The 14,174-nt window shown below is 45.6% G+C and overlaps 1 protein-coding gene across 1 annotated transcript; it reads left to right on the top strand.

The window, feature by feature from the left end:
- The first annotated feature begins 10,272 nt into the window (after nt 1-10,272).
- On the top strand, nt 10,273-13,925 carry LOC124661553 (rac-like GTP-binding protein 5). Its single transcript, XM_047199416.1, has 7 exons — nt 10,273-10,498; nt 11,364-11,451; nt 11,569-11,678; nt 11,767-11,830; nt 13,073-13,137; nt 13,235-13,300; nt 13,408-13,925. The coding sequence occupies exons 1-7, from the start codon at nt 10,400-10,402 to the stop codon at nt 13,507-13,509; spliced, it is 594 nt and encodes a 197-aa protein (XP_047055372.1). The 5' UTR covers nt 10,273-10,399; the 3' UTR covers nt 13,510-13,925.
- The last annotated feature ends 249 nt before the right edge of the window (nt 13,926-14,174 follow it).

Raw genomic sequence — 14,174 nt, 5'->3', positions numbered from 1 at the left:
GGCCAAGTACGGAGGTGCTGCCCGTTCGTGGCGCGGAACCGATCGTGATCAAGATCTTCTACGCGCTTTTGCAAGCGGCAAGTGAACGTCTACCGCAGCAACAAGAGCCTCATCTTGTAGGCTTTGGAATCTCTTCAAGGGTGAGACTCGATACCCCCTCGTTGCTACCATCTTCTAGATTGCATCTTGGCTTGGATTGTGTGTTCGCGGTAGGAAAATTTTTGTTTTCTATGCAACGTTATCCTACACAGATATCCAAGTTAACCAACATTGTTAATCGAGAAACTAAAAATGAAAGTGGTAATATTCAAATCTAGACATTCATGAAAATGGGTGCAATAAATATATGAATTCGTTTTACAGATACAATTACAAAGTTGATATTGAATTTTGCAGCAAACATGGATATGAAAATAAATATATCAGTATCTGAATAAGAATAAGAATATGTTAGCCAATTTTTGTAATTCTATCTCAATATGCCAATTACCTAACTTAGAATAATTAAAGTGGTAAAATGTACTTGTCGTGACTAAATTTGAAACTGTCGTGTGTATAATATCATAATAGTTATCTCTCTACCATTCCATAATCGACTCATTATAAGACACAAGTCTATTATTTTGCTATAAATCTGGTCCGACTGAGAAAACATCTGATCAGGATTTGTATTCGAGTAACATCTACTTCGAATTTGTATTCAACTACATCGATATTCATATTCATATTCATTTTTAAAATATGAAAACCGATGCAACAAGTGCATTATTTGACTACACCTTTATCCAAAAAATGGTCATGGCTACATGAGGTTAGGATCCGTATTACGCGAGCCAGCTCGTGTGAGTACTATTATACAGTCGTGATAAACTAACCCTTGCCGAAGTATATGAGGCCCTCCAGCAGCAGCAGCAACAACAACTACTACTACTGCTACTGCTGCTACAAGAGCAAGACATGTCGCTCAAAGTTCAAGGGACGAGACAATAAGTTCTGCAAGTATGGTAAGAAAACTAACCACAATATTGATGATTGCTGGAAGTTGATAATTTTGATGGTGATTGTCTAGTTGTTTTTTCTGGTTGTGTTTCTGGTAATGATGAGTGGATACTTGATTCTGCATGTTCATTTCATATTTGCTGTAACAAATATTGGCTCAGTTTTTATGAGTCTGTACAGAGTGGAGACATCGTGCGTATGGGAGATAACAACCCAAGTGAGATCGTGGGCATCGACTCCGTTCAGATCAAGATGCATGATGGCATGACACACACACTGACAGATATGAGACACATAGCCGGTATGGCCAGAAATCTGATCTCTCTCAGTACCGTTGATGTTAATGGGTACAAACACTCTGGTTCTTGTGGAGTTCTGAAGGTATCAACAGGTTCTCTCGTTCACATGATAAATGGATCTGCAATTAATGAAGAAAATCGTGTCAGGAGCATGACAAAGTTGACTATGCTCGGAAAGGCGGTTCCAGGAGCTTTAACAGGCAACGGTACGGGAAAGGCCCGCCCGTACCGTCCGCCCGTACTATGTGCCGCAACATTCCCGAGGTCAAAACCTAAAAATTTCGTGAAGGGACCGACGCTAAAAGGAGAGCCATTCCTCGCCAAACAGAGCCTCCATCCACCAAACTCATCTACACCACACCGAAGAAGATCTACCACCATAGTTCATCCATCCCATCTACCATCTCCTCCATAGCCATAGCCATCACATCGTAATAGAGATCTCCTTCAGAATTGGCGATCATTGTAACAATATTGTGATTTCAATCTAAGTATTTTGCACAATGATTTCTATCTTTGTATTTGATCTTGATATTATGTGTTAGTAGTCCTCACGGGCTACGGGTTGGGGTGAATCCTCGCAGCGTTCATGTGCATCTAATCTTATATTATGTGTAAGGATTGAATAGGAGTTTTGCAATCTTGTATCCTTATCTCTTTGCCTCGTCTTGATGATCTGCAGGTACCCATATCATTCAAATCGATCAAAGGAAGAGGTGGGATGAGTGGAGAATGGCGTGCTACCGCGAAACCCCAGTGAGAGAAAGGGGAAAGTAACGGTACATGTTTAGTGATTCATTCGGAATCATGGCACAATCATCTAGCTTAAGGCTTTGTTTTGTATTCATTTACTTAATAACTGTTGTTGCTTGCGGCTGTAAGGACAGGAGTTGGACCATTACGCTCTTGTCACCTCTGGCTTTAGGGGCGAGAGTATTTACAGATGTGCTACTCACAAATCGCTTATCTCTATTTTATTTGTTACACATATGTGTTTTAATCATATATGTATGCATAATTGTAGGTGTAACCTTATATCTGGCCAATTTCCATCATTAAACACAACCGCCTTAAAAGTAAACTAGATAGGTCCGGTAAACTGAAGATAAAATACACTAGCAAATCTTGTAGACGTTTCCTTTACACCATTTAACATTACTTCCCAATGTTTGACTAAACCTACGTCTTCTAGGGAAAAAGATGATCATACTACAATATGTAATTCGGATCGAAGGTATCAACCCTTTTTCTGGCGTCGTTGTTGGGGAAGCAATTTCACTATTCCGGTAAGGTTACTAGAGACCTTGCTAGTCGTTTCATGTTTAGTTTTAAGTTTTTATTTACTGTTATTAGTTTGTTGTTTTAATCTTTACTTGAAAACCCAAAAAAAATAGTTATGTGTTCTTTTACAATCATAGAAGAAGATACTGTTATCACCGGAATTTAACCGAGTCAGAGGTGGGCCGCGACCAAGAGGGACATAAAGAAATATATATAGAAGGAATACGTGAATCGGCCTTTTATACCAAGTTGGGCTTAATTGCCCGTGTATCTGTAATATATTAGATCGTATTTTAGTTAAGAGATAGAATCTTGGTCGTGCACGGTTTAGTGCACGCCTTCATTAGAAAGTCCACCGGACTATAAATATGTACCTAGGGTTTATGGAATAAACAACAACTCACGTTCAACCCCAAAAACAAACCAATCTCGGCGCATCGCCAACTCCTTCGTCTCGAGGGTTTCTATCAGGTAAGCGACATGCTGCCTAGATCGCATCTTGCGATCTAGGCAGCACAAGCCCCACGTTGTTCATGCGTTGCTCGTATCGAAGCGCTTTTGATGGCGAGCAACGTAGTTATCATTAGATGTGTTAGGGTTAGCATTGTTCTTCGTTTAAGCATGCTTACGTAGTGCAACCCTTGCATATCTAGCCGTCCTCACGCCTATCCCGAGTGTGGGGGCGGCACCCGCTTGATCATTATTTAGTAGATCCGGTCCGTTACGATTGCTCCTTGTTCTACAAGGATTAGTTTAATATCTGCAATAGTTTGGCCTTACAAAAGGGGGGAGGATCCTGTGGCACGTAGGGTGGCGTTCGCAAGTCCTAAACGGGATGTTCCTAGGATCAACTTCATGTTGGTTTTCGGCCTTGTTTAGGATCGGCTTACGAGCACCGTGCGTGGCCATCCGGCCCAACCTCGGAGTAGGATGATCCGATTATGTGGTGAAAACCCTAAATCGTCGTAGATCTCATTAGCTTCATCTTGATCAAGCAGGACCACCAAGTATTCGTACACCCCGTACGGATCATGGGTGGATCGGCTCTTTGAGCCGATTCACGGGATAACCCGAGAGCCGATCGAGGCTCGTATTTAACGTTTACATGTATGCCCCGGCAGAAACTAAGCGAGGCAATCTCATCACCTTCCCGACCAGGTATAGGTCAGGTGGCACGCCCTTGCACTTCGCAACGCCGCGTGTGACCGAGAAGAGCATTGCGGGCCGTCGCTCGGAGGGGTCTCGGCCGGCCCGCAGCTCTAGGCTCCCCCCGGCTCTACAGTGTTGACAAGGCCGTTGCCCGCCGGTGGGTTTTGGCAGTCAACACATTCTGGCACGCCCGGTGGGACCTATCGTCTACATCGACCACATCGCCATCTACATCTGAGATGGCGGACGGCACGCCAGTCACCTGCGACGAGATCAAAGCCATCCTCGAAGCCGCACTCTTCGGCTCCTCCCACCGAACCCACCCCCATGACGTCAGGGGGAGGGGCTCCACGCCCGAAGGCGCGCTTGAGGAGAGAGATCTCTCCACCCCGTTGAAGGAGCGCACCAAGTCTCCGAAGCATGGGGATCTACCCAAGGAGCTCGAAGGGAACATGACGGGATCAAGGCAACCCTTGGAGCCGAACTCATCGGCTCCGCCGAGAAGACCCGGCCGCATGATATCGGGCTTGGTACGAACCCACGCCCGGGGCCCGGTGTCGACACGGTGGATCTCAGCCACCCCATAAATCGGCCAAAGTGTTCCTTTGGTGTCAATGTGGCAAGAGCTGCAAGCTACCACGGCAAAGAGGAAACAGAAGCGGCCACTCCCGTGGCAAGGATGAAGAAGGGGCCGATCCGCGCGGCCAACCCCGGGGTGAGGACATGCGGTACCTGGCAAGGGAGGGAATAAGAAGCATGCGGTATCAACGCCCACACTCTAAGCACCCTCTCGGCAAATACGAGCAACACCAAGACCGACGTCGGCGCTACGGCGCTGACGAGGAGGGGAATGTCCGGTTCGATGCCGAGGTCGGAAGGTACCGCCAACATGGTAGAAGCAACAACGGGTACGGTCGTTGCGCCGAAGGGAGGCCAAGGGGACGGAGTGACATGGATAAGCACCGGAATGCCCGTTCTTCAAACATTGCTCGGGACTCGGGGATGAGCCGATTGCCAACAATCGAGGACTGCCCGGAATGCAAGCAAAGAAAGAAGGGTGCCGCTAACGTGTCCGCGTTCAGCCGGCTAGGGCCTTTCCCGCGTCGAGACAAGCGTGCCGAGTCCCCTCGGATGGAAGATCTCGAGGAGCTAGAGGACGATAGTGAAGAATACAAATATCGTCGATCCGGATGGTACCCCGATGGGCTCAGCCATTCCCGAAGCAAAGAGTCCAGGCGTCCGCAAGGGTTGAAAGAAACCGAAAGATTATATCTGCGCACGCTAAGGAGGGCACGGCCCGATCTGGCCGCCAAAATCCTGCGAACCTTGGACGAGGAAGGTCAGCCACGAAGAAAAGAGTGGCGCCCGAACAGAGAAAAGCCGATGATGAAACATCGGCCGGCACAAATATGGTGTTTATCCTCCCTTCGGAGTTCAATGCCCCGGGGTTAGACGAGACCTCCGTGGCACAACTTGATCGCGGCCCACGGCCGGTTATCTTTGAGAAGCCACGAGACAGGAGCTACGGGCATCCGAAGGCCCCGTACTTACGAGGGTATATTGATGGGAGGCCTGTAAACAGGATGCTTCGGTGGACACCGGAGCGGCGATTAACATCATGCCGTATTCTATGCTACGTCGGCTGGGACGCTCGAGTTCGGATCTAATCAAGACCAACGTAACATTGAGCGACTTCAACGGCCAAGCATCCGAAGCACAAGGAGTTCGAATGTGGATCCGACCGTAGGAAGAAAAACCATCCCCACGGCGTTCTTTATCGTTGATAGCACGAGCGGTTATGTCTGTTTTGCTAGGAAGAGATTGGATCCACGCCAACTGCTGCATTCCCTCCACGATGCACCAATGCATAATACGAGTGGGATGGGGATGAGGTAGAGGTCGTCCAAGCCGACGACTCGGCCGAAGTTTCAACGGCTGGCATGAACGCATGGGAAGCGAGCGAGCCAAGAACCCCTTTCAGGCATCAAATTGGACGACTGCGAGCGCATCGATGTGACGAAGGGAAGGGTTAAGCTAGTTTTATCCACTGGCCTGACCATGTAGTGTAAGCCAAGCAATGGGCAAACCAGGAGAGGCCGATCCTTGTGATCGGCCCCAAAAAATTTACGAAGGGAATTTACAAAACCTTCAACGAGCAAGCAACGTGGAGGCCGATTCCAGCAATCGGCCAAAATTATCCTCACCTACCTTTCTGCCTGGGTTTAACATGTTATCCAACAGAGCCGATACCATCAATTTTCTTGACAGAATCGGCTCGGGGGGGCACCCAGGCATATGGAAATATGAGGGTATACAACAGAAGCATCTCATCTTTTGTTGATGGTTATTGGAATATGGGGGCCGATGCACAGGTCGGCCGTAAAAACAAAAAAAAAAAAATTCGAAAGTTTTCGAACACAGCCGATGCAGCAGGCATCGACTTAAGGAAGGACAAACAGCCGATGCGTAGCCATCGACTCTGGTTGTGCGAGGATTATCCAATCTGTGGGGTTAGTACAGCTGGAATGGAAGATTATCGGCTGTCAGGGGAAGAAAGAGGATCGGTGCGTGGCACATTCTCGCCTCGAGTAAGAACTCGGGGGGCAGCTCACCTTGAAGGCTTTCCGCTCAGAGAGGCCGATTTGTGTTCAAATCGGCCCGACGCTACATAAGGAATTTCCCCGCACACAATCGGGCCCGAGTCTACACGGTTCATGCGCGTATTCCTCGTCTCTGTTTTACATCGGCTGAGACTCGGGGGGCAACAGGCCTGGTAGATCGCGCTGTTGAAGGGCCGGTGCGTTGTTATCGGCTCATTACGCATTGGCAAAGGGGACGAATCGGCAAGGTCAGTAGAAGAGAGAATCGGCTCAATTAAAAGGAATCGGCAAAATCAAGATTGGGGAACAGTTCTTCATTGATTAAGAGGAGATTCCTTACATAAGGAGCTAATTGCTCTCAAAAGGGGAATACTAGGGGTTCCACTGCCCCATCTACTACTACTGGCCCTATTCTAGAGGTCCTATCTATGGGTCATCACTGCCCTCGTCGTCGTCCTCCTCCTCTTCCTGCTCCTCCTCCTCCCCGGGAGAGGTGAAGTCGCAGGAGAAGCTGTCGTCGTCACTCCCCTCTTCCGTTTCCCCAACGGCGAGGAAGCGGAGGTCGCTCTCCCCGTCCGTCAAGGACTGGTCGTCCTCGGACCAGACGGAGAAGTTGTGGTCTGATTCCTCCCCCGCCGCAATGGCGCGGCGGGTGTTGGCCGCGTGGACCGCCGCAGCGTCGTACTCCGGCGTCGGCTCACGGGATGTGGAGGATTGGCTAGCAAGATCCGATGGAGCAGAGGAGGAGGAAGACATGGTGGCTGGGAGGGTTTTTTTTGGAGTGCTAATGCGGAGGAGATACAAAGGAAGAACTGTTCAGAGCGGTTAAATCAAAGGGGGATATAGTGGAGATTCAATGCCACAACAGTTTCCGAGGAAGTGGTGCCTAAAAAAAAAAAAAAAAAAAAAAACTGCCAGGTCACGCGGAGAAGTTGAGAAGGCAAGGCATCATCATGAGGGATACTGCGACGGTTCTGCCACGACATGACCCGACGAAGGAAAGCAGAGTGATTTTGGAAATAATATTTCCAAAACCAGGGGGGCATGTGTTATCACCGGAATTTAACCGAGTCAGAGGTGGGCCGCGACCAAGAGGGACATAAAGAAATATATATAGAAGGAATACGTGAATCGGCCTTTTATACCAAGTTGGGCTTAATTGCCCGTGTATCTGTAATATATTAGATCGTATTTTAGTTAAGAGATAGAATCTTGGTCGTGCACGGTTTAGTGCACGCCTTCATTAGAAAGTCCACCGGACTATAAATATGTACCTAGGGTTTATGGAATAAACAACAACTCACGTTCAACCCCAAAAACAAACCAATCTCGGCGCATCGCCAACTCCTTCGTCTCGAGGGTTTCTATCAGGTAAGCGACATGCTGCCTAGATCGCATCTTGCGATCTAGGCAGCACAAGCCCCACGTTGTTCATGCGTTGCTCGTATCGAAGCGCTTTTGATGGCGAGCAACGTAGTTATCATTAGATGTGTTAGGGTTAGCATTGTTCTTCGTTTAAGCATGCTTACGTAGTGCAACCCTTGCATATCTAGCCGTCCTCACGCCTATCCCAGGTGTGGGGGCGGCACCCCGCTTGATCATTATTTAGTAGATCCGGTCCGTTACGATTGCTCCTTGTTCTACAAGGATTAGTTTAATATCTGCAATAGTTTGGCCTTACAAAGGGGGAGGATCCTGTGGCACGTAGGGTGGCGTTCGCAAGTCCTAAACGGGATGTTCCTAGGATCAACTTCATGTTGGTTTTCTGGCCTTGTTTAGGATCGGCTTACGAGCACCGTGCGTGGCCATCCGGCCCAACCTCGGAGTAGGATGATCCGATTATGTGGTGAAAACCCTAAATCGTCGTAGATCTCATTAGCTTCATCTTGATCAAGCAGGACCACCAAGTATTCGTACACCCCGTACGGATCATGGGTGGATCGGCTCTTTGAGCCGATTCACGGGATAACTCGAGAGCCGATCGAGGCTCGTATTTAACGTTTACATGTATGCCCTGCGAGGAAACTAAGCGAGGCAATCTCATCACCTTCCCGACCGGGTATAGGTCGGTGGCACGCCCTTGCACTTCGCAACGCCGCGTGTGACCAGAAGAGCATTGCGGGCCGTCGCTCGGAGGGGTCTCAGCCAGCCGCAGCTCTAGGCTCCCCCCGGCTCTACAGTGTTGACAAGGCCGTTGCCCGCCGGTGGGTTTTGGCAGTCAACAGATACCAAAAAGATAATCATTCTGGCAGAAAAGAAGCTTGGGAAATATGTTATCCCCAATGATGATTTTATTCGTGCACCCAACTCAGCCCGCTGTTGCAGCGGAGAACTATGAAATTAAGCCTAACCTTTTAAGTTTGGTTCAACAGAACCAATTTGGAGACTCGGCCGCGGAGGACTCTGGTATGCACTTAAACACATTCACTGTAATATGTGATATGATGCGCATTAAAGATGTTGACCCAATGCGGTTAAATTAGGCTTATTTCCTTTTTGATTAAGAGGGAAAGCAAAATACTTGTTGCTAGCTTTGCCTAAAGGTTCTATAACTTCGTGGGATGAATGTACTAATATCTTCATGACTAAAATTTTCCCACAAGCAAAAACTATGCAACTGCATTCTAACATTACAGGTTTTAGACAAGAAGACCGCGAGTCACAAGCGCTTGCTTGGGAAAGGAAGAAATAAGCCACCATGAACTGTCCAAGTCATGGAATGGAGGATTGGTTAATATTGTCCAAGTCACTAGTGGAGACAGGGCATTCAGTCCCGGCCCGTAAGGGCCTTTAATCGCGGTTTTCTAACCGAGACCAATTATGCGGAACTAAAGGTGGAACCGGTCCGGTTACCAGCAAGGACCAAAGATCCTCCACATGGGCGCCGCGGAGCGTGCTGGGGCGAAGAAACTTTAGTCCCGGTTTGTAACACCAACCGGGACTAAAGGCTATTTTGTATAAAAAAAATTTACTCCCTCTTTTTTCTATTTTTATTCAGAAGTTTCAGCATTTCAATTATTTGACAAGCTTAGTCTCTAACTACATTTAATCTCTAGTCAAATCACTTACTCGTGGTCAAACTTCCCCTTGGTCACCCATCCTCCCACTACTATAGCATTTTCACGCTTCCGAGTTCCTTCCCGTCCACTTTTCAAGTGTTTCGCGCGCATGTATGTGATACTAGTATCATATCAATCGTATTAACATTTTTGTCGATGTCACATTTCTTATTATTTTAATTCTAATAATCATTTTAATAAACAAAACTAATGATATAATAATAATTTTGAATAAATAAATAAACATTAACTTTTTAAAATTTGTATTAGTTTTTAATTTTTAATTTTTTAATTTTTAATTTTTTTTGCCAAACCTAAAAGCCTGAAAATTTCAAAATCTCAAAATTTGAATCCCAAAATTGCAGGATGCAATTATTAATTAAAAATATAGAAAAATTATAAAATCCTGAATTTCTGATAAAAACTAAAATCTTCCTGCTTTTATATTTTTATTTGGAATTTTGAGAATCTAAAAATTAGCTAACCATGTATATATAACGTATTGATTACTTGCTATATTAGCAACAGATCTTAAAGCACGAATTAGTGGACTAGATATGATCCTCGCGCGTTGCAACGTCCAGATCGAGTGCATTTCTCTCTTTTGTCATCAATGAAGAGCAACGGGAGAAGAGACATATATACATGTACTGAGTATAGTAGAGTATTTTTGAATTTGGCAAAATTTGTGAGGGAGACATTACTATTTATTTGCGCTCCGTGCATGATGAGGCCGGCAGGGGGTTTATTTTTCCAGGACAAAACAGAAAAGTCGCGGTCAATTGACTTGGTACAGAACAGAGCGGGAATAGAATATCCGTATTTCTGCTGGACCTGGTTGCAAGAGTTACTGTCAAGGAGTTCCTCCGCCGCCGCTGCTGCTGCTGGTAGTCTCCACCCCCCACTCGCTTCGCTTGCTGCTGAGCTTCTCTCCGACGGACGGACGGCCGGCCTACCTAGGGATTCGCCGGCGGAGATTGCGTGGGCCGACGGGCGAGGGAGCTGAGCGGCGATGAGCGCGTCTCGGTTCATAAAGTGCGTGACGGTGGGGGACGGCGCCGTGGGCAAGACCTGTCTCCTCATCTCCTACACCTCCAACACCTTCCCCACGGTCAGCACCTCTCTCTTCCTCCCTCCTAGCTGAGAATCCGTGGGGATCCCCTTCTTCTCCTAGCTAGTACGATTCTGCTAAGCTTAATTCGTCTCTCTTCTGATCTAAAACACACAGTAGGTTCTTTTGTCTCTTGCCTAGTATGTCGGTAACAACTCCTTCCCTTGCCCCCCTCCCGCTACGATTCTCGATTAGGATGGGTGGATAGATCCCATTCTTTGCATAACTAGTATGTAAGATTATTTCATGCGTCTTCTAATCTAGAGAGATGGAGGTTCATGCCACAGACATAATTAGTGATTTCCCTAGAGCCACTTTCCATGACTGATTATCTAAATTCTTAGGCCAACCAAATTACATGTCAGAGACAGAATTAGTGATTTCCCTAGCGTCAATTTTCCATGGCTAACCATCTAGATTCTTACTTACGGACAACCTGTGTACATGTCTTACTAGTAGCGCCCCTGTTTTTCCATGACTGAATTAGGCAGCAGTATTTATGCAGTATATCAATATATGTGGATGGAGGTTCATGTGACTGACAGAATTAGTGGCTTCCCTCGCATCAGTTTCCATGCCTGATTTTTTTCTGTTATTTGCCTGATTTTCTTCATTTTTATGACAGCCCATGTACATACATATCTGCAGTTCACCTGAATACCCAAACACAAAAATAGTATAATCTCACTAGTACCACTCTTGTTCCCAGCCAAACAAAACAACTTAGTTCTCTACTCTATTTCACTGTGAATTTTCTCCAGCTGCAAGCTATCTGCATATCTCAATATATCAATATAATACAATAACCATATCTAGTATAGCATTTCCGACTCATGTCTTAGTATATGTTGCTGGGGGCGTACAGGATTATGTCCCGACTGTCTTTGACAACTTCAGCGCAAACGTCGTCGTCGATGGAAGCACCGTCAACCTGGGCTTGTGGGATACAGCAGGTATGCTTCTGATTTGTTTTTCTTTGCAGTGCCAGCAGGTCTGTTAACTTACTGATGAACATATATAGCGAGTACCAGCAAATCTTATTCTTTGATTCCATCTGATGCATTTCACAGGACAAGAGGACTACAACAGGCTACGCCCGCTGAGCTACCGCGGCGCCGACGTCTTCCTGCTCGCCTTCTCCCTCATAAGCAAAGCAAGCTACGAGAACGTCTCCAAGAAGGCATGCACTGATCCTGTTCTCCCCGCTTCTAACACTCTTTCTTTGATGAGCTGTTGTGGGTTTATGAAATTATATACCTTTTTTGCAGTGGATTCCTGAATTGAGGCACTATGCTCCTGGTGTGCCCATCATTCTTGTTGGCACAAAGCTTGGTAATGCCCTTCGTCTCGTATTATTACATTGTATTTTATACAAACATCTCCTGTTGCGTTGTATTTGTGTGAAATGTCATGTTCCTCTATATGTGTACTGTAGTGCAACACTTCACTAAGTTGTTATTACCACATACCTGATAGCTGTGCTTCCTAACTATTAGAGTAAATATTGGCTTTTGACTGATTTAAGTAATTAGAAAACTTATAAGTATAGGTGTCTTTGTTGTAAATATGCTGGAACGCTTTACTGAGTTTTGGTTACCACATACCTGACTGCGCTTCACCACCATTGGAGTAAATAGCTGCTGTTCTCTGATTTAGGTAACTAGAAAACTTGTTTAAACCACCATTGGAGTAAATCGTTTGTTGTCGTAAACTCACTTGTACTGTTATTCATGGCTGTCCATATGCTTATGATACTTATGTACCATCTTTAACCCAAATAACCTGCACACAAAATTTTGAGAAAAACAAGCTATTGGAATTTGATGCCCACTCCCTATTAGTTTATTATTTGGCTATCCACTGAAATATGCAGTTTTGGCTGTCCAGATGCTTATGATACTTATGTATCATCTTTACCTAAATAATCTGCACACAAAATTTTGAGAAAAACAAGCTATTGGAATTTGATGCCCACTCCCTATTTGTTTATTATTTGGGTATCCACTGAAATATGCAGTTTCGGCTTCTATGAAGGATCAAATCATGGTTAAGCTGAGAGATTGTTGGCATTACACAAGATAATGACTAGTGATTGGAGTTATTTTACACTGTAAACTTTGCATCCTGGATTAATTTTGAGCTGTTTGGGAAATTAAGATATTATGTGACATGGCATTCTTTAATAATTTTGAATTGCTTGTTGTGAAATTATGATTTAACGTGATATGACATCCTTGATTAATTTGTAATTGCTGGTTGTGAAATTAAGATAAATTAATTATTATTAGGTTCTGTCTGGTTAGAAGTCAAAGTCTGTAGCTCATGTCCAAGTTTACCCAGGCCAGTTTTTATTGAGCTTTAGGCAATTTTCAGTATGACTTTGTAACTCCTGTTGTTCTTAGAGCCCAACTGTTGTAGCCACTTGACAAAACAGGAAGAAATGCTGTCAAATCAGTGGCTGTACGCATCATTTTTTTAAAAATGTCCATTGCTTATTGGTTGTTTGTTACTGGTCTGCCTGTGAGAAACGTTAGTATAATGAGTGGTGCTTAACCATCAAGTTACTGTGAGCAGATCTGCGGGATGACGAACAGTTTTTCGTGGACCACCCCGGTGCGGTTCCTATCTCCACCACTCAGGTAGTCACTCAAAACTTGTACCTTCCCGTGCTCTGTTGCCTCCCAGCAGCAAGGGAAACAAAGGGCGGTAAACTGTTTCACTGATTAATGAATGCAGGGTGAGGAGCTGAAAAAGGTAATCGGCGCGACAGCATACATCGAGTGCAGTTCCAAAACGCAGCAGGTAAGCTGATAAGAATTCTCTTTGTATACGGTATTACAAGACTGGTACTCAAAGCTTTGGTTACTGAGTGGTGCTCGCTTGTTTGCATCACACCGACGTACATGCAGAATATCAAGGCTGTCTTCGACGCGGCGATCAAGGTGGTTCTCCAGCCCCCGAAGCAGAGGCGGAGGAAGAGGAAGGCGCGGAAAGGGTGTGCCATCTTATGAAATGGTACGCAGGTAGACTGAACCAGGCCGGTGCCGGGCCATCTTATGACTGAAATGGTACACAAGTAGACTGAGGCAGGCTGGTGCCGGGCAGATGGTTTTGTAGTCTCTCGCTTCAAAGGACCATCGTTCCTCGCCTCGCTGTTGTTGTTGTCCGGTTGTATGCATGGAAATTAGTCTGTAATACATATTCAGCCCTGTAAATGGAGTGCTTGTTTGTGATGGATGGTACTGCAGTGTAGTTCAGTGTTCAGGCTGAAAGTAAAACATCACAGTTCAATGTTCCGGCCTGTCTTGTAAGATCCAGGTGATGCACTTGGTGTGTAGTGCCATCTACTGTGCTACTGTGCTATCGATGGAAAGTAGAAGATGGATTTGTGGTCAACATGTAATACGTATATAGCTTTGCTTGATGAGTCCTGGCCGTAAATGTAGTGTAATAGCTAGGATGAAATTGCAGTGTCAATGCAATGTTCAGACTGACAGAAAAAAAAAAAGTTTGGAAGCATGACTGAGCTGTTGCAAAACACTAGATGATTCCCCGCACGTTGCTGCGGGTTGTTGGCTACAAATTTAATATCTATCATTGATATATGTTGAGGGCAGAGTAAAATAAAAATTACAAATAGTGTAAATAACGTTGTGAACCACGTACTATTAGTCGA

The sequence above is a fragment of the Lolium rigidum genome, chromosome 6, assembly GCF_022539505.1.
Source record: "Lolium rigidum isolate FL_2022 chromosome 6, APGP_CSIRO_Lrig_0.1, whole genome shotgun sequence".
NCBI classification, from domain to species: domain Eukaryota; kingdom Viridiplantae; phylum Streptophyta; class Magnoliopsida; order Poales; family Poaceae; genus Lolium; species Lolium rigidum.
This window is presented reverse-complemented; position numbering and strand designations above follow the sequence as displayed.

Bases quoted from the DNA above. Each gene is read 5' to 3' on its own strand.
- LOC124661553 (XM_047199416.1), top strand. From the start codon at position 10,400: ATGAGCGCGTCTCGGTTCATAAAGTGCGTGACGGTGGGGGACGGCGCC. The intron at 11,452-11,568 runs GTATGCTTCTGA...TGCATTTCACAG, and splicing joins GGGCTTGTGGGATACAGCAG to GACAAGAGGACTACAACAGG. The intron at 13,301-13,407 runs GTAAGCTGATAA...ACGTACATGCAG, and splicing joins GCAGTTCCAAAACGCAGCAG to AATATCAAGGCTGTCTTCGA.